General features: G+C 39.9%; 2 protein-coding genes across 5 annotated transcripts in view; one reads left to right on the top strand and one right to left on the bottom strand.

Moving 5' to 3' along the window:
• stk11 (serine/threonine kinase 11) overlaps positions 1-3,141 on the top strand; it is a 23,274-nt gene extending 20,133 nt beyond the window's left edge. For all 4 annotated transcript variants that reach the window (XM_053227571.1, XM_034314744.2, XM_034314743.2 and 1 more), the window contains exon 11: positions 466-3,141. The gene's annotated coding sequence lies outside the window, so the exon portion shown is untranslated. The remainder of the gene's footprint in view (positions 1-465) is intronic.
• Positions 2,828-25,470, bottom strand: LOC113533302 (voltage-dependent calcium channel beta subunit-associated regulatory protein). The gene is made up of 10 exons (XM_026925361.3): positions 25,378-25,470; positions 20,190-20,261; positions 14,131-14,276; positions 13,215-13,276; positions 12,810-12,975; positions 11,648-11,819; positions 11,072-11,224; positions 10,318-10,558; positions 8,993-9,212; positions 2,828-8,389 (listed from the first exon to the last, which is right to left on the bottom strand). Exons 2-10 carry the CDS (start codon positions 20,235-20,237, stop codon positions 6,754-6,756), a joined length of 2,844 nt encoding a protein of 947 aa, XP_026781162.3. The 5' UTR covers positions 20,238-20,261; positions 25,378-25,470; the 3' UTR covers positions 2,828-6,753.

Raw genomic sequence — 25,470 nt, 5'->3', positions numbered from 1 at the left:
GCAATAGGCATTGTCACAAAGCAGCTTTACAGAAATGCAGATGTAGATAGATTTATTTTGTTAATGAGAAAGCCAGAGCAAATAGAGACAAGGAAAAACTTTGAGATGACACGGGGAAGAAACCTTAAGAGGAGCCAGACTGAAAAGGGAATCCGTCGTCTTTTAGGTGACACCAGATAGTAAAGATTTTTAATTGCACTCTTCCACCAATGTATACTATAAAGTCTATTGAAAGAATGTTCACCATGAGCATATTGTTTTTTTGTTTTCATGTCATTGATGCTTCAGTGGAGAGATGGTTATTTCCCCATGCTGAAAATAAAGCATTTCAGTGTGTCTAAAGTTATATAGCAAAATATTGTTTTCTGAGCATTAAGTTAGTGGCCTGGAGAATTGATCACAGAATGTGTTTGCTGTACATTGGGATCCAAAATGTGTCATTAATCAATTGTCTCTGTTGTACAGGTTTGTTATTTTTCCCATCCTCTGTTTTGGATTCCCAGCGATGAAAACATGCCACAGTTGCTGACACACACTTCACCATGGACTATGAACCCTAACGGAAACGATGGCAGGAAGTGTGGATATATGACTCTTTTCGAGGTCTTTCCCTGGAAAGGACTGACTGATTTTGGGATGCTGTATAAGGGAGGAAACTCCTGTTTTTTCCTTCCCTGGTTACATATTTTCCTCTTGCTCTCTGTCTCTCTCGCTCTCTGTCTGTCTCTGAGGCTTTCTTAGATTAATTCTGTTGAACTCGCTCTCGCTCTGTCTCTCTGTGAGGCTTTTTTAGATTCATTCTGTTAAACTCTTTGTCACTTTCTGTCTCTCTCTCTCTCCTCCCTCCCTCCCTCCCCACCGCCCCTCTTTTGCCACAGATCACTACCCAAAGGCGTGTTGTCCCCCCACCCCCTCCTTCGTGCCGGGCTCTTGTTGCCCATCAAATCTGACCTCAATGTTTAGTTCTTTAGGTGATCTTTTAATTTTACAGTAATTAACTGCAGTTTAAGGTGCACATGGAGTTTATGTAAAGAATGGCATAAAAGATATCAGTTATTATATAGAAGCCATGGTGAGAATGCTAAAGATAATTATACCCATATGAATAAAAAACTGCATGCTGTGAAGAGCTTTGGGGGAAAAGGGGTATGATCTGTACTGGCAGATGTATTGACGCCTGCTCAGTGCAGGATGGTTTGGTTAATTTTTTTTTTGTTTTGTTTTACATTAGGCTTTTGTTTTGTTCTTTTTTTTCCAATAAATATTTTTTAATTATTATTTATATAAAACACCTCCCAACCAAACCAAATCTGCTGGTCGTGTGTATTTTGTTTTGCTTTTTATGGGCTTGACTGAAAATTTATCACAAGTGGACAGGACGGAAGATTCAAATGGGTGATGAAATAGCCATAGCAGAGGCTAATTAGCATGCCATGTTCAAGCTCAGAGTTAATGTGGAAGGCGTTATTTGGGGAAACATTTATTCCGGAGGCGCTGGCAGCCTCTTTCTCTCCTGCAGCTCTCCATTTTTAGACCCTGTTTTGTAGTTGCTGTTGCTGTTAGGAGCAGACATTTTTGCTGTTCTGAGCGTTATATAAAATCCCCCTGTTAGTGCCTATAGGCCACGGTGACTCACTTCCATTCTGATCCACTCACTCAGGAGTGAATATTGCGGGTGTGAGGGACTTGCTGATTTTTTTTTTTCCCCCCCACAATAAGGGTACAAACCTCTAGCATATTCTGAATTTTCAGTGTAGGATTTGATATGCTTTTTTTCAGTGAAATCCAATACACGGAACTGCCATTTTCTCACAATACCTTGACAGCTGTACATGTAAAGTGCATCAATATCAATCAATATTTTTTCCTTATCCCCTAAACACTAAGCACTTACTTGCAAGTATTGAGTTCACACAAACCCAAGTTCTGTTCAAGAATAATCTGTTAGACTAGGATTGTTACTGGATGGACCACATTCTGGATGTAGAACCAGCAAAGTATTTAACAGATCAAATCAAGCAAAAATACTGTAGCTGGATCAATCACTGTATGGAATGAAGTGGTCATAGTTCATGGTCTTTAAAACTGAACAGTTGTGGCTTCTGGAGCTGATCATCTTGCCACTTGTTGCGACCAAACACATGCATTTACGGTATGTAGATTATTTACCTGAAGGAGAGTGACAAAGAGAGTTTTTCCAGACTATTATAGATTTACCCATTCTGGTCTAATTAGTGAAATGACTTGTTAAAAAATTTACAATGAAAATACAATGTTTACATATGATTGGACAGAGAAGTAAGCATTTATTCTCTGCTTCAGGTTCGAAACAGGAGTCTGTTGCACTAGTCAAAAGTGGTAACTTGCTGGCATCAGTATAAAATAAACCCTTAAAAATGCCTTATTTATATATACATGAACTAATCACTAATGGTTAAGTATTAAAAAGTGGCTCACATCACCATTCAATCATGATAGGTGCTTATCCAGACCTTTGTAAGGAAGGAATTTTATACACATTTTAGTTGAATATCCCTGTATTAGACCATAATACTGTGTTCAGTATTTTAGAAGCCAGCAGCATTCTGTCCCTGTATACACATGCTAAATAATAAACGATGATCAATGATGCCTTGATGACTAAATGATGGAAAGCAGTTCCTCCTGAGCTTCCTGTTCTGACCAGGTTAAACATAATTGGAAGTAATTACATAACACTGGTCCAATTTTTTTTAAATTGACAATAAAACCCTATATATACACAAAGCCAATTAGGAACAGTTAGGCTTCAACCACCACAGTCTTAAAGAAAACCCTCTGAAAAAAATGAAGGATCAAAGCATGACCATTTATTCTGAGAAAAGGAAGAGGGGACTCGAATGCATTCAGTAGCATTGAAACTACAGAGAACACCAATGTCATGATTTCCTTTCTTCTCACATGCAGAACTGCACAGGAGTGCAGCAGTAGGTTCAGTCGTCCACGTACACGAAGACCAGCTGCAGTTCTAACATGTCCTCAAGCTCCTACATGGGGTTCAGGTCAGAATATGCACATTCACATCAGATACTTGTTCCATTTGAGAGAGAGGGGGAAAAAATGTTTGATATGACACATATATAAATGGTGTATTGCTTCAAATGTCTACCTGGCCATTTGTTAGAAAGAGTTAGTTTACAGTGAGCGATTGTCAATGAACATCAAATGCTTCAAATAAAATAAAATTGAAAAGCCATGCTGCAGTCTGATAAGGTTCTACATGATTGTAGGTGGCAGGTTACATCAGGCGGTATTCTAACTGTTGGTGGGGGGGATGAAATTTGAGTGGAAGAGACTACCGTTCCCTCAACAGATGGAGGGTCAAAGTTGGTGCCATGTCCTCTTGAGTACTTAATACTGTTACCATAGCAATGATCTTTTCACTTATCTTTTTGGAGGGGTGATTCCTTGATTAGGGTGCCATTTGTGTACCACTCATATTACATTTACAAATTATGTACGTAAAGGTAAAAGAAATTTTAAACACAGTTAAAGTGCCCTTCACAACAACCCATGTGTGTTTTTCAGATAAAAATTTCTGCACTTTCCCCAAGTCCACTATTCCTACACTTTATCTTGAAAATATAATAATAAAAATGCTTAAAACGTAGTATTTTTTTACAAGGTATGAATCCATTTAACATCTCATGCTTGAAACACCCCTTTCTGTGAGTCATCCATATAGGTTATGAAAAATTATACATTTTAGTCGTGTCCCACAATATTCACCCCTATGAAATATTTGGAATGTTCCATGTAACATGTTCAAACGAATGTTAGGATTACAAGGAAAAAGAAAAGAAAGTTCGCTGATTCTTTTTTTTATGTATTTGATATTAACTTGGTGGGTTCACTTTAAAAGTATAACCCTGTTACCCAAATTACTGATTGAGAAACCTTATTTCAAAAAAATATTTAAATCATTTGAAAGTCCCTAATGTCATCATGTCGTTAGCATAGATGCTAGTCAACCCTGTTACTTATTTATTAGCAAAATGTAGCCATCACCAGCAAAGAAAGCTTGTAAAACATTGAGACTGATATCTGATATGGGTTAACACATTATTTGATTGGTTAAATACATGTTTTCGTAGAACAATGATAAAAAGTAAAGTTTAATTTTTAAGCCTTACAAGGGCTAAATGGCACTGCAATCGTAGAATCACCCACGAAGTATCCTAATGGAGAGTAATGAAGTACATGTACACATGACCACTGTGCTTCAGGACCTATTTGGAGTATTTATATACAGTACTTTGAACTTTTATTCCTCTACTTTTCTGACTCCACTAAATATTCCTGACACATTCATTGACTGTGTATTCAAATTCAAATGCATTCCTCATCTAGATTCACCTCCAAATTTAATAGTACATATAGTATTTAAGTAGTTTATTACAAGTAGTTTAGTACTTAAGCTCAAGCGTATTTATAGTGGCTGGACCTTCACTTTCAACTGAATGACATATTCCAAAGAAGTAAAGAATGAGTGTAGATTTTTAACTACAACTAATAAACTATAAATGTTTGATGATCTGCCATAACTTGTGTGATGTACTACATCTTATGTCATACATCTTATGAACTATTACATGACTACTTCAGGTCTGCTTAATGGAAGTTTCTGAGGTTGCTATCACTGCATCATCTAACCTCAGGCAACAAAAACATGCTTTTCTCTGTCTTATCACTGCTGTTTAAATGCTGTCTTTTCTTTGCTGCTAATCAATATGTAATATAAGAACAAAGAGCTTCAAGAGAAAGAAAATGAGAGATGGGGTTGTCATCAACCTCTGACAGTTTCATGTCCACAAGGACTAGTGTGCAATGAACAGGTATGTTTAAGATGCTTCAGGTGTTAGACCCATGGCAAATCTGTTATACAACAGCCTTTCTTGTGGAAAAATGGACCAGTGATGCTTGGTACCATTCTTTTTAAATGTTTGCTTATTAAAACCAATAACCCTAGGCTTGATTTCCATCATATAAACCACTGTAAGGTAATTTGATATTTGGAATGGCATCATTGTTTATTAAAGTTGGTTCTGTAAATTCAGTCATCCATGAACTTAATACTGTAATTTAGTTCTCTGTAGCTAATATTGCATATTTCAAGTTTTGTGCAAATTTCCAAAAATAACAATTTCAAGATATTTTTATGTCAGAGGCCTTGGAGCTAGACAATCAATATCTCACAATCTCCAAGCTCTGGGCCATTTACCCATCTCCTTAGTCAAGATTTAATGTCTGCTTAGCTCTGTTAGATCTCTTTATAGAACATATGACATTAATAAATATTATAATTAGGACTGATAAAAGATCAATAAATAATATTAAGGTATAAAATGGAAAGTGACTATATGACATCTTTGCCAGAAATCTTAAAGATGTCTGACACCACTGGCCCACCTCCGAAGATTGATGCCAGTGTCAAATATATCATACCAACAAGGACACTTGAAAAATGAGATGAACAGAATTAATAGTAGGAAACAATAGTCAGCTCCCCTCAATCAAAAGTGCTGTTTTAATTTTCCTTGCTCCTTATTTTCGATGTATTATTGATTATGTTGACATGTTCTGCAAGACTTTATAAAATTCTCTCATGATAGTCCTACGATTCGATAAAGTGAATACATTCTACTATAAGTGACTTTTTAGACGCACATCATAGCAGCAATCGCATCCTTTTGGTCCAAAATTTCTGACACTCTGCTAGAACTTGTTAATCAGCTATCTTTTGTTGCAAACTGGCTGGTGAGTACATTGTATTAAGTGATCTGGGACCACCAAATTTTAACTCACAGCCAACGAATTCTTTCACAGTCTGTGATTTTTGTCTGCAACCGCAAGATCATAACAGATCGTACCGTGTAATGCAGCCTTTAGCATCAACAAAGCAAAAGCAAGGGTTGGTGAGGAGCTCTGGTTATATGCCTAATAGTTTAAAATTTAGGAGCATAATTTGATTTTTGAACTCAAAATTTTAAATCATCCTGAAATAGGGAAATATTTTGTGGATGAAGTGCTTTAATCTGTGACCTGAATGAGCAAAGAGGATTATGAATCAGCATTATATGAAAGCTGTGATTGAAAAGAATGGAGTGCTAGGATTGGAATAGAGTTGCAATTCCAAAATAGCATAGGACCCATGGGACCCAAATAGATTAGAGACCCATATTTTGGAGTAATGTGATTATAATTAAATTATCAAGAAACTGCTGACTTCCTTTGGAAGAAGTAACTCAGTCTAATGTTTTTCTTTGAGAGGAAAATGCTGATCCTTTATCATAAATTGTAATTAACAAAAGTGCAATTGACTCTTGTCGTTATTACTCTGAATTGCCCTGTAATTGTATGTTTCACAAAGCACCCTAGTTTGCCTAGTTTTCACAGTGCAATTTGCAAGTGGTGTTAATATTGACCTGTTAAAAAAAACCCTAGTCATCTTTTTAGCATAATTGTCTGCATATGGATTTTTTTTACTACATTTTCAGACATTTCCCTAGTTTTAGATTGCACCATACCCACTTAACCCTGTATTATTAAGGAACAGACATGCATTATTTATCAGAAAATGGTTGAGGTTGTGGTAGTGTGTAATTGGGTTGCCTTAACAACTCAAGATGACAAATTCATGTTATTCATCTCTCCTGTACTCCGCAGTGTCCTCCTGAATTCTTCAGTCATTGAATGCTGCTGTTTATCATGCTCTTAGTCCTGACTGAGGTCTGGGGAGGTGCGGGTCACAGTCACCATGCATTCCTGACTGCCTTGAGTCCTCCTCAGGCTAGTGTATAGTCGTTCATCTAGACTGCTCACCAGTTTATCGGATGGACTGGGTTCCACTACACTATGCATGTAGCCTTTGTCCATAAGGTCCTTATCCATGTGATACCTGTTCTCTGGAATGTGAATGCCTGTGTTCCATTGGCTGTTACCTGTCTTTACAGGACTGGGGTCTGTGACTGACCATCTGTGTGTCTCTGTAGGATACCCAGCACTCCCACAACCCTCCAGTATCCCAGAGTCCCCCACGGTGCTGTCCATTGAGGGTGTGGAAAACAGCAGGGTGGGATGATCCTCCTGTGACTTTACCACAGGACTACTGTTGTTACTGCTATTGTTGGAATTGTCTTCAGGAGCTGGACCAGAGCCCTGTGCTTTGGGTGATTCAGTGCCTTCACTGGCTGCTCCCTCACTGGCCTCCTCATCAGCAGCACTAGCAATACGTGGTAGGGTGCTGTGGTACCGTGTATCCAGTGGGTAGTTGGCACTGTCTCCCCTCCGCAGTGCATAACTGCGCTGTCTTTCCAGGGATGGTGAGTAGCGAGCAGCTCCAGGGTCACTGTACTGCTTGGTGCGTTGCCACTGCTTGCGCAGGTGGATTCGTGAGCGATGTCTGTGCCGTAGAGAAGGCGAACTCTGCTGGTCGAATTGTGGATCGTGGCGCAGGAATTCATTAAACAGGGCCTCTGTCTTCTCGTCGATGCTATAGTCTCTGCGACGAAAGCGTGGCCTGGGTTTGGTTTCTGCCTGCATTTCTGGTGTGTCTCTGAGTGAGACGCTCAGTTCCTCCTGGGGTATGGTACTGAGACCCTCTGACTCTATGCTAATGCTGCTTTCTGAAGCATCATCTTCCAGCTCCTCCTTGAACAATCGAGTCTCAAAACTTTCACACACCGTCCCCTTGCGGCCAGCATTTGTAAAGAACCGACGCCGTTCTGATGCTGTCTTGCCAGACGTGCTTCCAAACAGCCGTAGTTCCTCTGGTGCTTTGCATGGAGCCTCAATGGAAGCATAGCCGCTGTCCATTTGCAGAAGTTTCCTGCTTCCTGCGTCACTGTCGCTGCCTCTCTCTGAGTCCACACTGTCTCTACCATTCCTTCTGCCACTAACCTCTTTGATCACATCATCATACGGAAGCTCACCATCCCCATCAATCTCATCATCTATGTCTTGGGATTGGTAACTAAGCATACCTGTTCTGGAGGCACCAAGGCCCCCTAGTGAACAGACACTATCAGCATCACTGCGTGTGGAGTCTCTGTCATTGCTGCTCAGGTCAGAGGAAGCATACTGTTCCAGTGATGCTCGTAGGCTCCAGATGTCCCGGTACATGTTGGGCTGCTCCAGGCTTTCCTGTCTGTTCACCAAACCAAATTCAGAGGCTACTTCAGCGCTAGTCCCTTCTCCTCCTGTTGCTCCTAGTATAGTCTCTCCATTATCTCTATTCTCCTCTACTTCTTCCTCCCCTTGAGGTCCAGTGGATTCTGGTAACTTCTGGGCTGTTTGAGTCCTGCTGTCTTCAGCCCTTGGACTTACTTCCAACACAGCCTTCACTTCTAACCTGCAGGGAGTCAAAGCAAATAAGACCTGAGTCAGAACAGTCTTTAGTCACACAACATTTCAGATCAGATCAGATATACTTTATTTGTCCCAATGAGGGAAATTTGTTTTGAGCATACATGTGCAGCTGTGTAACAAGACAAACACATTGACAACATTCATACAGTCATGTCATTCATATTAGAGTTCAACAGTTTTGTAGCCAAAGGAGCAAAAGAGTTCTTATAGCGGTTGTATCTAAACCTTGGAGTGCGGAAATGTCAACCAGATGGGAGTAGTTCAAATTCTAGATAGAGCACTATACATTACTATACATTTTTATGGTAGGGCAGTCAGCCCCAGCAGCCTTTTGTCCCATTATCATTGTGTGTACCCTTTCACTCGTTTGGAATTGCATCCAAAACAGCAGGGACATCAAGGACCAACAAAACATTTCATTTCCAAATCTTACATTTCTGTCTGCAAAATATGGTGAGAATATACTGAATATACTGATCCTTAAGTAATTTGAACAAACAGTTTCTTTTTGTAATGCCTCGGTTGTCAGCACAAGGTAAAGGATGAAAGTAGACCTGAGGTAAGCAAGTAGATGAAAGTACTGTACCTTCTGAGTGGGGCCGGTGGGGGTGGACAGCCTGTAGTCGATGACTCCAAAGAGCCAGCAGAGAGTCGTCTTGGGGGGTCAGCTTGTGGCTGAGGGGGTTTGACACGCAACAAAAAATCACTTCCTCTACCTGCTCCCGGCTGCTGGATGTCCTCTTCCCCTTGTTCCAGAGTCTCACTTGCTGCTCTCTGTCTTTGAAATGCTCGCCTCCGTGGAGAACCTGTGAAAGGGGAAGAGCACAAAAGAATGGAAGGAAGGAAACGAAAGCTTTAAAGGTGTATTAGGTAAGATTAGTCCACCATAAGGTGGGTTAGACATTTGAATGATTTTTCTTTTTTTTTTTTTTTTTTTTTTTTTTTTTATTAAACTTCTTGATTCCACCATAGTCCCCACCCCCCCAATCCGTGTTCACAAAGCTTCGCCCCCAGGATCTACGGTGGCCCATATTATAGAGTGTCTATAAAATGACTAATGGGAGGCCCATCGAAACACAACCAAGCATGGACTGGAAATCAATTTTCCACATGGGTTTTCTCATCCATATAATACTTTTGCCCTGACAAAAGTAAGTATGTATACACTGCACCAAAAGACAGAGAGGTCGAGAAGTCCGGGCTGTGTGGTCAAGCTATGCTCCTGTGCTCCAGTAATAGCAGTATGTAATTGGATCTAGGCCTCATTAAGAGGAAATGAACATGCCACACTTGCTGACCTTTCACATCAGGTGAAGGATAACAAAAATTTTTACATCGTTAATTTAGCAGGCAGAATCTCTTCATCTTCCCCTGTTCTGTCTGCAGCCACTTCTGAGCTCACAGTCAGCCTTCACTCAGCTACTCTAACGACACACTTATTGATCCAGGATTGATTGGTCTCCAGTGGCCTGTTCATTAAGCTCTACATGGTGCTTAAAGCTGCCTTTCCTGTAGCTGTCATGTGTTGCTCAAAAGCAGCATGACCTTATCAAATCATCAAGGAACCCCAGACAGTCGACATTTTAGCTCTTCCCAGATCCCAGCACAACTTTGTTAAGTGTTCTGGGTTGCTGGGTTCAGATAGTTCTTTAGCTATTCATTAATTCCTAAATGAATCCTAGAGTACCATGCCTTGCATGATCTAATAATTTTTCTTCTTTATGCCTGTTTATCATTTATGATTGGCTTATTTAGTGAAATAAACAATGAATAACTGTACACTGTAGTGGTACTCCAGGCACAGATCATAATAATCTCCTTTCAAACCAAACAAAATGTGGATTAGATTTCCATCCAAAAATGCTTCTTCTGTTTTAATGGCATGGTAACCATGCTTTGCTTACTCCTCACCTCTCATATCCAGACTGGCTGCTCTGTTACTGCTGTCTAGCTTCCACTTTTTGATGGTGAAATAGGGACTGGCTCCCTCCAGACTCGCGTGCCGCCTGAGTCGGGACAGGAAGTGCAGCATGGTGCCCTGCCCTGAAGATGAGCCACCTCCTCCTCCTTCAGATGCTCCACATGCTCCTGCTGCTTGGGAGGATCCATGGTTGCCCTCCATCTTTAAACCAGCACTTCCCATTGCCTCAATCTGAGACAAAGATTGGGATGCTAAACAAACACGAGCTCAGCCAGCATACTAAAATCAATTTATAACGAAGGACTGTTACTTTTTCATCATGACTTGTGTAAGAACTAACTTTGCTTTATAGGAAGGTCCACTATTTCTTAATGAAATATGGTTGATAAGACTGGTCAACCAACACAGTTCAATATTTATGCTGAGGTTTTATAGTAGACAGGATGACAGGGTGTGATGACATGAGTCCTGAGGCAGTGATGGCTCATGAGTAATGTAGTGTCTCTGGTGTCAAGTGGTAAGGTTTGAAAAGGTGACTGATTTTTATTAGTGGGCATATTAAGTGCCACTTTATACCTGCTTCTCAGTACTAACGCATATACACACTTAGTATATTTATACATTTGTGCCTCTGATTTGAAGCTGAATTAGAGACAATTTTGGAACATTGTGTTCTACTACTACAGTACTACAAATACTGGTGATTTCATTGTTTCTGTGTTTGTGAGTGTATGAGTTACTCACTGTCCTCGATCGAGGTGGTTCAGAGCTTCCTTCACTAGTGTTGGAAATAAAGCTGGTGTCCAGAACAGAGTTTAGTGTATCTCCAGGCAGTGCACAGCTTGGGCTCTGGTTACTCCAGGGCACTTGAGATTCAGGCAGGGTGCCCTCACCAAGCTAGACACACAGATCCATACCAGACTTGAGTATTTGTATCCTATGGTGTATATTTAACACACAGCAGTCTTGTTGTAAATGAAAGACCATTCATTACTGGAGCAAGACCAGAAAGCCAGGGCACTCAGGGAAAAAAAATATATATATATTTATATATACACACACACAGCGCGCGCGCGTGTATACTCTGTGTGAGCCTATCCCAGGGGACTCGGGGCACAAGGCGGGGACAGGGTGCCAGCCCATTGCAGTACACAGTTGCACACTTACACACCCATTCACACTATAGACAATTTGGAAATGTTAATAGTTTATATAAAGAAAAAGTTCATACCACCCAAATAAATGTTATTGAACTTCAAAATGGTTTTGGAATGGAGTGTACTATGTGCATGACCTGGGAGCGAAAACTCTGTGCATTACCTGAAATATAGATAGGGATGGTTTGTGCTGCAGCTGTTCTCGCAGGCTGATGCTGTTCTCAGGTGAGTCACACTCCATGATGGTCAGGATATTCAGTGCTGGAGGTGCAACGTGTAAGTGGGTCAGACGAGCCTTCTTCAAGTGGTGGAAATCACCCTCTGTAAGAGTATACCTGACAGAGAGAAAGAGAACAAGTGTCGAACAGATGCCAACTGCTTAGGATTTTTGAAGGATTTTTGACCTGAACTCTTTTTGTAAACCTAGTTCAAAGTGCTAATTTAAAATCAGCAAAATATCACAATACCTCAAACCAATTGTAAAGAAAATTGAAAAAGACTAAAGGCACATTCAGCATGATAATAAATGAGAAGTAAATATGCCAAGTCTGTTGTGAGTCATATCATAAGCACATATGCTGACAAGAAGTTTCTGATTCCCCATAACAACCAACAGCATGAGTTTCTATTTATACTTTACTGAAAATCATCAGCCAAGCTTGCAATATGTACATTTTAAAAGAAGATTGTGCTGCCTAGTTTTTGCTACACTTAAAACCAAAGCAAATAAAATAAAATCAGTGGGAGCCATCCTACTGGAAACAAACATGGCTTTGTTAGAGGTGCCAACATCTATGGTTAAGCCATAGCTTTTATGTATTTTGATATGGGAGCAAACTGAAAACCTTTCTAACTTCTCACCTAAAGCAGCAGTCAGACCAAAGACAGTTCACTGAAAGGGAAACGGTGCAGGACGTGAAAGACGCTCAGTTGCTTCTGGTAGTGATTACTTTCCCTTTGTGCTGAATTGACCTGGGTGATATTCATGAGCCTCAGTATTGTGAGCCAGAAGAAACCAAGTGAGTAGGACTGTGGTGTTTTTGGTCTGTAAAAAATTAAATAGCACTCACCCAGACTTTTGCCTTACTGTTTTATTTCTGAAAGGAAAAAAATTTACTGTCTCGTCCACTGACGTACGCTAGGGTGTTTGTGATTGAAGTTCTGTCTTTTATCTCTCCCTACTAGGATTTAAGCAATATTGGCACCTCTGCTACGCTAGACCAGGTTTGTGGAAATAGAATGAACATATTTTTATGTCAACTATGACCTCAGTTTAGACAGAAAACAACCCACACCACTCAACCCCACCTATTATATTCCCTGACCTTCGGCCTTTCTCTTGGTTCTTCTTGCTCTGCTCATAGATGGCCATCTCATTGAAGGAGACCCGTCGGCCTGTGTACACTGAGGACTGGAAGCGCTCTGTGTTCTCATCACCTTGACAGCTGGATGTAGACAGTGTGTCCGTGCTTTCCATCCTAATGGTGATGTCTGTCAAGAAACATGAAACCACTTAAATGAATGCATTTATTTCCTATTCTGTATAAGTCAGGTATAGTAAATTAAGAATGCTACTCTAGAACCAGCTTTCCCTTTCCTATATAAACATATTTATTAGGAAAGGAAAAACAAAAGCTAGACCACTGCTGGACCTGATACGTGCAAGAATTGAAGTTAAAAGCACGGAAAGCATCAAAAATTTCTTAAAACATTCTTAATTGCTTAATTACCTTGAGTAGGTTGACTCTCTTCCACATATGTAGTGTTAGTTTTCTCCAAGTCATCGCTGGCCCTAAGCAATTATGTAAAAGAAAAGAACTGTAGAAATATGCTTCATGGCCAGTGCATGACTAACAGTGTGTTATACTGTATATACATATGCAATTGAGTGCAAAAGTTTGCACTCCCCATGTTTTTTTAATGGAAAATAAAAATCACAGCTATAACTATTAAGAGGATCCCAAAGGATCTGAAAGTGGTTATAAAGGCAGAGAGAAGACAATGTTTATAACATTCAGAAAGTGAATTAGTTTTAAACTGATACAAAGTTTTGTAAGGTTTGTCAACTTTGTACAAACTGATACAAAGGGTTTTTTTATTCTACCAAACACTACCAAAAATGCATTCATAATTCAGTTGATCATAATGACTGATACGTGAGTTATTTCTGGTTAGCCTGAAATACATGTAACACTTGTTTTTGCTCTCCCTGTCAGGTCTGTCAGGACAGGTTTCCTTTGCTCATAAACACAGTGTCACGTCGGCTTAAGCCATACAAGAGCTAAATTGGATTGCCTCTCCATGCATGCAGAACAGTGAAGGCGCACAGGGCTTCTAGTCTGTGATTCAGTTCAGCTCATGACTTCTTTCAGCTGGGCTTTGATTTCTACCATTGGTATGAAAGAGCTTTATTTTCTCTGTGTGTGTTGGATGGTTATTTCTTCAACATCAAAAGAGCTTTATGATGTTAACATAATAGCACACCTGCTTGTGTTGGAAACACGTACACGCGTAGGTTAAGGGATCTATTTTTGTGGAGTGCTCATGATCACGTTCAGTTATACAATCTGTCTGCGTAAAATGTGGGAGAACAAAATCTGTAAATCTCTATGCTGTAATACGCATCATAGGATCAATAGATCTCACCTCGAGTAGCGGCGTCCACTCTGACAGCAGCGATGGCAGAAGATGAGGAGAACAGAGAGCAGAACCAGCGTTCCACCAGCGAAAACACACAGCATCACCAACAGCAGCACATAGTTATCTGGCCTGGCTGATGCCACTGGCACATCCTACACACACAGAGTTTATGTGATGAATTTTAAAATTACAGATTAGAGGGCATAAAAGGGATACAAACACAATGAGGCACAATGAGGATAAAGGTCCCTCTGCCACCTCCACACAGACAGTTTCCCCTGCTGTCCTTGATACCAAAGAACAGAAGATAATACAGTGCCAATCTATCAGTGTGTTTATTCAACTCATATCCTGTGATGGCACCGGTCTGTGTGTGGAAACACATTCCAGGTATGGTGTGTATGGGCTTGTTTTTATATCTTATTGGAGACCAAAGGTCAGCACAAGGTTAAGAATATCTGACAGTTTTGAACCATGAGGAAACTGCCTTTTTTTTTTTAAATACAAAAACTGCAGCTTTTATTTAAAAAAAAAAAAAAGAGAGACCCAAAAGCTTTCCTTTTGATTCCTGAGATTAAGGTTAGGTTTAGATGTAGGTGTAGACATAGCATTAATTGGTTGTGTTAATAATAATATCAGTGGAAGGTCTGCACAAGGGTAGTATTATAAACCTGTGTGTGTGTGTGTGTGTGTGTGAAAGAGAGAGAGAGGAGGGAAGCAGCTGTGTGGTCTAAAGGTGGTCACTCACATGTGTTCCTGGCATCAGCAGGATCAAAGGCAGAAAATTGAAACTGGAGAGGGAAGCGTGAATGGAAACCTGCAGCATGGGCAGTGGTGTTTCTGAACTTTTGGTGACCCTAGGCAACAACCTTCTTTGGACCTCTACCAAATTCCCTCCACTTACTCACCCCATTATTCCACTGCCATCATATCTACTTAGGCAGATGTTCCTTGCCATTTTATGTTGTTTTTATAATCTGAGTACACACACTGAGGGGAAAAAACATCCTAAACTGTACGGTTTCATGTCACTGGGGTGCTGCTATTAAGACTACATCAAATGTAGCTTCAGTATGTACACTATATGGCCAAATGCTTGTGGACAACTGACCATCACACCCATATGTGCAAAATGAACACCCACTAACCTCCACTCTTATGGGAAGGCTATCTACTAGATTTTGGAGTGTAGCTGTGGGGATTTGTGTTCATTCAGCCACAAGAGCATGAGTGAGATCAGGCACTGATGTCAGGTGAGGAGGCCTGGGGTGGAATCAGGTCAGGGTTCTGTGCAGGCCACTTGAGATCTTCCAAGCAAACTTGACAAACCATGTCTACATGGAGCTCGCTTTGTGCACAGGGGCATTGTCATGCTGGAACAGGTTTGAGCATATAAAGCCATCCTATACAGTTGTGTGCTTCCAACTTTGTGGCAACAGTTTGGGGAAGAACCACATATGTGTAAAAAGATGAACACCTGAGGGATAGTGACAAGGAAAGATTCACTCATTCATTCAGTATGATTCATTCATTCTTCAGTAACCGCTTTATCTTGGTCAGGTTGAGGTGGATCCGGAGACTGTCCCAGGAACACTGGGTGCAAGATGGGAATACACCCATGTTTGGATGCCAGTCCATCACAGAGCAGACACACTTTTTTTTTTGTTTGTTTGTTTATTTATTTATTTATTTTTAAACACTATAATCTCACTGTAATGAAGAGATATTTAGGGTTCAGCGTACAACAAGGGACCTGTTGCATGAATTGTGACTGTGTCATCCTAATCATCCTAATTAGCAGAGAGAGTATTCAAAATAACTCCCACCCCGGCACTTAATGTTAATGATCTTTGGGTGGAATTGGTCCCTGAGTGTTTAAAGGCAGATATGTGCCAGTGGATAAAAGTTTACTTTTGGCCATTATGGAAGATAAAGACACATGGAGAGCATGCATTAGCAATGCTGTGATCCTGAGGTTTTAATCAGCAGTGAAATCTTTTACTTTTTTTAATTTCAAATTTTAAGTTATAAAACCATGTAAGTATGTGAAAGGTGCATATGCAGCTGAGTACAAAAGTTTGCATATAATAATAAAAATAACACATATCACAACTAAGGATCCAAATCTGCCTAAAAATCTAAAAGAGGTTATTAAGGCAATGGATGGGCATACAAAAGAATATTTATCACATTAACAACTGATACAATTTTATTTATTCTTTTAACATCTTAACATACATTATTTGACAAATTTTATTCCCTTTGACATCTGTGAAACCCAACACATAAAATGTTTGGGGTTTTAAACAGAAATACTATCAACAATACTTTTACTTGTTTTAATTCCAAATTTCAGCTACAAACCCACAGAAATTCATGCACTGAATTCAAGCGCTAAATCTGTTGTCTGCTGTTCCCTTTCCATCAGTTACTCCCAAAAAGTGTTTCTGTTTTATTTAAATCAACAAAACAGTGCAGTCTATAAACACAGTCCATTACAAATGAGTCCTAGTACAAAGTGTGAGCATTTTGTAATGTAAAATTGTCACTGAACTAGTGACATAATGGATGTATTATAGTCTATAATTAATTATGGAGCTGAATAATTTAAAAGCCAAAGTGTAACTCCACTGATGATAATGCTTCTTTTCAAACATAATATCACAGCATGCAAGAAGAGTAGGATAAAACAAGCATATTCATGCATATCCTGCAAAATGCAGTAATATTTTTTACTTCACTCCCTGGCATGATAAACCATGCAAGTTCACATGAACAAGAAGCCAACACTACCAGAATAGTAAAGAAAACACGGTGTAAAAATCACGGAGAAAATCTGATTAATGACCCTCTTTTTTTTTTTTTTTTTTAACTATAGGACCTATTAGTTGGTCATAGATTTAATGAGCTTGAAGTCCAACACATCTAGACAGCAATCAAACAATTATAAAACAAACAATTAACTTTGCATGAGACTGTTGATTAATAAGTTCTGGCTCATAAGTCTGCACCAGCGGTCCATAATCCAAATGCTAAATAGAGCCGAAATTCAATTCTGCAGCTCCTTTGAATGGAAAATGAGGGCAGAGGCTCTTTTGATATTAACTGTGGCATTAGGGGCTTGTATGTGAAGGATGCTGATCAGTGCTGGTCTTGTCCTCTTATTAGCTGTATCAAAATTCAAACAAATACTGTGCTCCCTTTAGTGTCCCCTACAGAGTCTGTAAAACACAAACCATAACACTAGTGGATGAGGGGCTGGTTTGGAATTGATAAGAGTCACATAGTATACTTGTCTTGATCGGTTGGATAAGTGTGGTCCACCCATTAGTTTTTAACCTCTTTTTTACAGAGCCTAGCTACATTTAGCTCAGCATGGCAATCTGTCCAGCAAAAAAAAAAAAAACTTTACAGTTCATTAGAAAAATCCACCATCAACTGAAGGCATGAAAAACATTTGAAAAATAACTACTAGATATTTGTAGAAAATGGAGGGATACATAAATGTGTAAGCATGTCACTGGCTATATACATGAGTTTTGTTCCATATTTAGAAATTAAAGAAGTTGGAACAGTTTAAAGAATTGGATACACATTAGGATGGATGAAAAAAGAATTGAGCAATGGAGCTTTTTAAAAAAATACAGTATCTCCATTAGGGTTAGGGTTAGGTGCCAAAGTATACTCACTAAAATATTGAGCTGGCAGCTGCTAAAAATTTGTGGGGAAACAAATCTAAATTTAAAAAAGTGCTGCTGCACATAACAGTGAGTGCTGAGTGTTTCTATTCATCATATTCAGGACAATTATCTTTCTTCTCTTGCTATCAAAACATTCAGTGGGCTTGTCAGTGGCCTTCGTTCCTTCTCAGAAACTGCTCTACTCATCTACACTCTTAAACACACACAGGACAGTCTCCAGGCAACAGCCTTTCCCTATGGATGCCTGTCCCTTAATACTACAGTGTACACTCCTGCAGCATAAAACAAGCTAATGCACATGTGCCATGCATTAAAATATTGAATATAGTCTTTCACCTGTACCAATAAAAAGTTCCCTACAATATTTAAGGAATAAAACAAGACAGGGTGAAGTTGATTATTTTCCTAACAGCATATCCTGAAGTGCTTTATTCCTCTTATACCACAGCAAATATCCAACACTAATAATTTTTATTTATTTACAATTTACATTTAATTTTGTAGACTGTCTGTGGAACAGGTTAGCTCCTGTTATCACTTGTTATAGCTGCTATAAACAATCTTTCCCTCATCAGCCTCTCTTTTTATCCTGTCACACTGCTGAGTAACCTCAAAATGCAAAAGCCCTTCATCTTGAAGACATTCCCATGTTTGGAAGCTTAAAGCCACAGCTTTGCCTCTGACTGTTACAAAAAGGGTTGAGTCTTGTTATTATTTAAACTCTACCGTAATACACTATAATACATGTTACACTTTGTGACATTCAAACTTGTGGTTACAGCAACGGTGCCATAAATTGTAACTGCTGAAAATGCTAATGGGAATTGACCTAATGGTCTGATGGTTTCCATTATGTTAATGCTTTCCAATACTCATTAATATAATGCGTAATGGAAACCATTACACCATTAAGTCAGTACTCATTAGGATTTTCAGTAACATCATGACTAATGCACGCAGCAGTTCAGAGAGAAATACGGATGCGAACTTTCGGTGAGCAGTCAGCGAGCGAGAAATTATTCCAGGCCATTTTGCTGCACTTTCAGCTATGCTGCCTCAGAGTGATGCAGCTCTACATAGCATCAAGATTTTGAAAGCTGAGAGCCGAGAAGAATACAGATGTGAAGAGCTGGCTTCCGTGTAAATGCAAACTGCTTAACATGGACTTTCTTTTGAGACTGGAAATCTGTTTAGGCTATTGACATAAGGCAGGGTGAGGAAAGTACAGATTTTGAGATCATGGAACAGCTTGGTTATAGGGAGGTGCTTCTAAAAACAATATAAAGAGTGGATTATTTCACATGGTTATTACAGATCATCCTTGCTCCGTTTAGATCCAATGCTGATCTGAGCTATATTCAGGAAAATCTGAATATTAAGAATCTAGTACTGTTTACTAATTATGAATAGATTTCCCACTGACCCAGGATTTCCCTTTTGATTTCAAAACTCCTCCACTTGCTTGGGATCATCCTGACGGCGTGTGTGTGTGTTTGTGTGTGTGTGTGTGTGTGTCATATTTGTTCTATTCATAAATATATCAGGGCGTGATTTCTGCAATCTTAATTTGACTTTTAAAAATTACTTTTCATGTTCATCAGAGAAACCCTTACAATATTTAAGGAATAAAACAAGACAGGGTGAAGTTGATTATTTTCCTAACAGCATATCCTGAAGTGCTTTATTCCTCTTATACCAAGCAAATATCCAACACCAACAATTTTTATTTATTTACAATTTACATTTAATGTTGTAGACTATCTGTGGAACAGGTTAGCTCCTGTTATCTCTTGTTATAGCTGCTATCCCTCACCAGCCTCTCTTTTTATCCTGTCCCACTACCGAGCAACTTCAAAATGCAAAAGCCCTTCATTTGAAGATGTGTCTGAAAACTTAAAGCTACAGATTTACCTCTGTTACAGAGTGCTGACACTGGAGACTCCTTCCAAAAATGCTCAATTAATGTCTCCTCACATAAAAAAAAACAATTACACATGTTTTAAAATCAGTTCATGGCAAGGGCAAACTAGAGAAAAATAATGTTGAAAAGAATCTACTTTATTGTTCTGATTTTAGTTGAAAAAAACCAAAATGTATGATTTTGAACAAAACAGAAACATAAATATGATTTTGAGAAGAAAGAAGAAACATCGGTGAACTTTCAGAAGAAAGAAGAAACATCATTTGAACTTTCAGAAGAAAGGTTAACCGGGCTTCTCAAAGCTTTTTTATTTGGTTGACAGTTCTGGCTTTTTACAGGGGAGAGACTTCTACCTAAAACCTCTATGGGTTCCTTTTGGCTGCCTTTTTTTCTAAGCATGTAGTTGTTTAGCCTCTGTGTGGTGTGAAGGCAGGGATACTCACAGTGGCATTCTCCGTGAGGGTGGTCAGCAGAGGTGGCTCATCGCTCATGGTCCTGGCAAGAGTGTGCACTTCCTGGACCGGAAGAGACACAAAAATGACAGGCAATCAGATAGACAGCTACTTTTCATTCAGCAGGCCCACTGAGTGTCTTGCTGACTCGGCTAATCTGCAAGCAGCTGCATTACAGAGAGCTGGCTCGGATGTTCACATCTTCCTCTCCTTTCTCTCAGCTCCCCAGTTTTGGCTTCACTTCAGGGACACGGATGTGAAAAGGTGCCAAAACATCCAAGATGTGAGTGTGATGCTTTGTTGTCTACACATTTTTCACTTTGCTTAAACAACACACCAATTGAAAGCCTTCTCAGTGCAGAATAAGTAGTGGTTAATGATGATGATAAAACATGAATAGTGACAGCAATGAGAGGGGGTATACAGTATATAAGAGGAAAATGAGATAACTGAAAGATGAAGACAAAGCATGCCTTGATGAGATTTTACTAATCCTTGAGGGTCAGATAACTCCCTTCTCTTCTTATCACTTATTTTCTCTCAAGGCTGAGTGCCACGTTTTATGTTAGCTATATGTTTGGCCATGTTATTTTACTGTTTTTATGGACCAAATGTCCCTGCTGTATCAGAAAAAATAAATAAATATAAACGTTACAACCAGGGAAATTTCATTACTCTTCATTAGACCACAAAATTCAAAGTATAAAAGACAACAAAGGCTTCCTCTGGTTATTGTGGTTAAGCTTAAAGGAGCCATTTGTAATTTTAGAGCCCTCTGCTGCCTGCAAAATGAATCACAGTTAGTTAAAACTAACCATGAGTTGCCTTTTATGGAAAAATTACAGAGCTGGGCAGGTTTTGTTTTTTTGTTTTTTTAGAATTTTACAGGTGTAGAAACACTTCAAAATATTTCAGACTGCACCTTGGAGGTGAAGTTTAGCAGTATTAGCTACCGAAATTCATTCATCTTCAGCAACTAGTTTATCCTGGTCAGGATGACAGTGGATATCCTGAGAACAATGTGTGAGGGAGGAATACACCCTGGATGGGACATCGGTCACAGGGCACCATGTACACACACACACACACACACTCATACTTAGAGTCACTAATCCACCTATTTGCAGGTGGAGGAAGGTGGGAGGAAACCGGAGAACCCAAAGTAAACTCACATGGACACAGGGAGGACATGCAAAACTCCACACAAACAGTAATCTGAGCTCAGGCTCAAATCAGAGAACCTGGATATGTGAGACTGCAACACTACCCAGTGCACCACATGCCAAAATTTTCACAGGCACATCCCATTAAAAAATATGCAATCATTATGTAAGTGTGAGAGCAAATCTTTTATTTAATAATTAGTTAGGATTAAAGTTATGATTGCAGTGTCGTATTGTATATTAGATTGTTTAAATGTCTAGCATATGGTGAACTGCAAAGTACACCATGAAAGATGTGTATGTGTTTGAGTCAGTGTCTAAGGACACACGCTCTGTTGTCATGTTATATTCACTGGACTGGGACCCTGCTGTAAGTGACAGCATCTGTGACAATCCTACATAGCACAGTGCTTAGCATCCTATACTGCAGTGCACACGCTAACAACAGCAGTGTACACACAGTGACATCATCTCCTGAGTTCATTCTGTGTAGGAGTTCATTTAATGTGTCTGAATTTGGTATACACACACACACACAGCAAATGGAAAACAACAAAGCTCTGTGCAACAAGAGCACTTCAAAGCCCACCTGTCCTGATTGCCCTCATCCTCATTTTCTCATCTCTAGCAAAAACACAAATGCACTCTCTCCCCTCTGTCTCTCTCTCTTAGTCTCCTATTCTCTCCCTTTTCTCTTTCCATCCATCCCTCTTACCATGGAGATGCTAGGCAGGCTGCAGTGCTCTGAGATCTCTAATGATAAGTCTGTTGCTGGTTGGCTGGTTTCAACCATTACTGCTAAACCAGTCACTGAGGAAATCCTGAAAGGGTGAAAAGTAGCAGTGTTTTCTCAGCTGTAACCCTTTAATGGTTTTATATAACTTTTTCAGATCTATACTGCAGTCTTTCTGCTTTTTTATACCTTCATACCTGATTGCCGGAGCCAAAACAATTCTAAAATATGTGAAAATTTTTACATCACCAACAAATATGGTGGAAAAAAAAGTGATGTATATACAAAACAGTGGAATGAAAAATGTACCAGGGAGGCAGCAGGACAGATTTTTTTCTATAACAGTTTTCTACAAATTTACACAGCTTATTGTAAAAAGTTATCCTAATTGTGTAGGAGTCAAACAATATATATAAGCAGTGAAGCTCTAGATCTCTACAGCAGTCATTATTCCCTGTACACACTGTTACATGCAACTGAGTCAGCATTAGGTGCACCATCATTTCCAAAAATACAGTGGTAACATTGTAATTGTGTGCTTTCAAGTAGCTTTCATGTTAAAGGCAGTTTTCAAAACCCCTCTTTAGCTAAATGCAGTACAATATGTGGAAGGATGGAAACACCATGCAATGTTAAAATCAAAGTATTCTTGCCATAACTCAGATTAGTGCTGCAACGGATTATCCACTACATATTGATTACAGTCATCTCACACATCTTTCTTTCATTCTGACATCTAAGCTTTGGTATCAAGTTACATAATATCACAATCTCCTCTCACACTCAAAGAGCTTTTAAGTTAAAGGCGGAAAAAAAGAGATTAACGTCTTCAGCTACAGAACTTTACCCACAGATTATGCACAACTAAATAAACAAATCCCTCAGGAACAGCTTGACTCTAAAACTAAACACACATCTGACTATTTGACTGTGGGAACCTCCTACGCATGTTACACTCCGGCCATAAAACCACTCCACCTGAATGTACTGCACACATCCAATTCATTTTCAGACAAGACCATTAACAGGCATTAACATGTCCCCGTCCTCGCCCCCACGCATACAATCTCCATTAAGCCAGGCCGTAATGGCTCCTGAACATGAGCAATGTACGGCAGCTCCGGACTTAGAGTGGCCTGTTTCTGGTCAATGTGTATTCATGAGGAAAGGAACTCTCTACGGTGCAGTAAAGCACCTCCAGGGCCCCCATCTCACTTTCTCTCTCCAACACACAAACACACACATGTACACACTTCCTCGCTAATGCTCAACAAGGCCTGAGCTCACTGTTTTGGGCTCTCCAAAAGCTAGTGTGTGTGGTGAGGTCATGTTTATGTAACCACACTTGAGGGCTGGAGGAGAGTCACCAAGGTCAGAGATTCTCAGTCCAGCCCTCACCAGAGAGGGGGTGTGTTAAGAGCAGAGAAGGAGCCCGGAATGGAACATGGGTCCATGCACTAGACAGTTACCCTGAAATATTTGAGTTAAAAGAATACTCTATTGTTTTTCAACCTAGCCTCTATCAGCTGCATCTGTAGCATACATGCAATACAATAAATCTTGACATGATTCACTATAAACAATTTGTTTTTTAATGTAAAGCTGAGGGCAGTTGGTGGAGTCATCAATAAACATTGATGCAAAACATGTGAACTCAAGTAGTAGTTTTTAGAACTCATTCATTTTTTTGTAAATTCAGCTCTTAAAGCTCCTATTTCATCCTTTGAGTGATGGGCCTTCTTTTTACACAGAAGAATTTGGGGTTATGTGATACCATTTTAGTAGTATGGATCAAATTATTCGAGACTGCCACAAAAACCTTCAGGAAAATGTTATGTAACCAGAATATTTTTTACTGTATTGCTCCAGTGTTGGAAAAATGAATAAAACTAAAACAGCTTTGGTAAGACTTTTTCTCATGTCTGTCTCATATTACATCTGGATGTAACTGTTGTGGTTCTTTCTTAATATAATACGTTCATTCATTCATCTTCAGTAAGCACTTTATCCTGGTCAGGGTCATGGTGGATTTGGAGCCTATCATGGGAACACTGGATGTGAGGCAGGAATACACCCTGAATGGGGCACACACATTCACACCTAGGGGAGATTTATTGTAACCAGTCCACCAATTGGCATGTTTTTGGGAAGGGAAGAAACCGGAGAACATTCACACCTGGAACCCAGAGGAAACCCATGCAGACATGGAGAGAACTTGCATAACTCCTCACATTCACTAACCTGAGCTCAGGATTAACCAGGAACCCTGGAGCTGTGAAGTAGCAATGCTACCCACTGCACCACCATGCCACTAATTTCCTTATGTAACTGTATAAATAATAAATACGGATTGATATAATGCCGGAATACTCCTTTAAGGTAGAGACTGTTGGAGTGGGGTGGGTGGGGAGCCCAGGATTTCACCCCTGGTTGGGAACTCCTCACATAAACCACACATTCTGAGCAAAGCAGCATTCTACACTCCCTGTTTTTTTTTTTTGTTTGTTTGTTTGTTTGTTTTTTATTTTTGTCATACAGAATCCTCAGGACTCATTTCTGCCCTAGGAACTGAAACAGGAACAAGAATATTTCTTAAATCCTAAGAAACTTAGCTTACTTACACAGGAACTCATAATAATCTTCTCTTGGATGGATCACATCACGCTCTAGCAGTGAGCTCGAACCATCCAGCAACATGCACAAATTTTCTGTTTAAAACACACATCGTGTCTGCGTCGTCACTGGCGCGAGCGTGTGTGTGTGTGTGTGTGTGTGTGTGTGTGTGCGCGCGCATTTGGCTGCGTTAGGGGAGGATGAGGATCCCCCATTCCTCACAGAGAGAAGCACTTGCGCATCCCCAAACCCGCCATAACAGCGCAGAGGGTGAGACGGATTCAGGAAGGCGAGATGCGATGATCTGAACCTCGAAACACCTCCAACCTCACGCCCCATTCAGTCCCACCACCATCCGCCCCCGTTATTATAGTTTACATTACAGTGCTGCGTTTTCCCCAACATCAGCACCGATGCAGAAATCACGCCTCGTGGGAGCGAGCGGGCCGCAGCAGCATCACTGAAACACAGCTGCAGCTGCAAACCGCCTTTCAGCATCACACATCTGCCTCACATCTCACCACATGCGGGACTTATGCGCGATCTCGATGTCCATGCAGCCTCTAAGAAACAGTTTTACCAGCTTTTAAAAACACAGCCAAGTCCTGGCGAGTGAAATGTCTGACTGTAAACACACTCTCGTCTCAGAGATAAGGAGGGAATCACTCACCTAGCTGGGATTCATGCGGCTCTTCACTGGGTGCTTTTAATTTTCCTCCTAAAGCTGAACGTAGTTATGAATGAACCTCGGGCTCGTTAGGAC

The sequence above is a fragment of the Pangasianodon hypophthalmus genome, chromosome 21 (genome assembly GCF_027358585.1).
Source record: "Pangasianodon hypophthalmus isolate fPanHyp1 chromosome 21, fPanHyp1.pri, whole genome shotgun sequence".
Classification (NCBI taxonomy): domain Eukaryota; kingdom Metazoa; phylum Chordata; class Actinopteri; order Siluriformes; family Pangasiidae; genus Pangasianodon; species Pangasianodon hypophthalmus.
Note: the sequence above shows the minus strand (reverse complement) of the source record. Positions and strands in the feature narration are given on the sequence as shown.

Bases quoted from the DNA above. Each gene is read 5' to 3' on its own strand.
- LOC113533302 (XM_026925361.3), bottom strand. From the start codon at position 20,237: ATGAGCGATGAGCCACCTCTGCTGACCACCCTCACGGAGAATGCCACT. The intron at 14,277-20,189 runs GTGAGTATCCCT...CTGTGTGTGTAG, and splicing joins CCCTCACGGAGAATGCCACT to GATGTGCCAGTGGCATCAGC. The intron at 13,277-14,130 runs GTGAGATCTATT...ATAATTGCTTAG, and splicing joins AGTGGACGCCGCTACTCGAG to GGCCAGCGATGACTTGGAGA.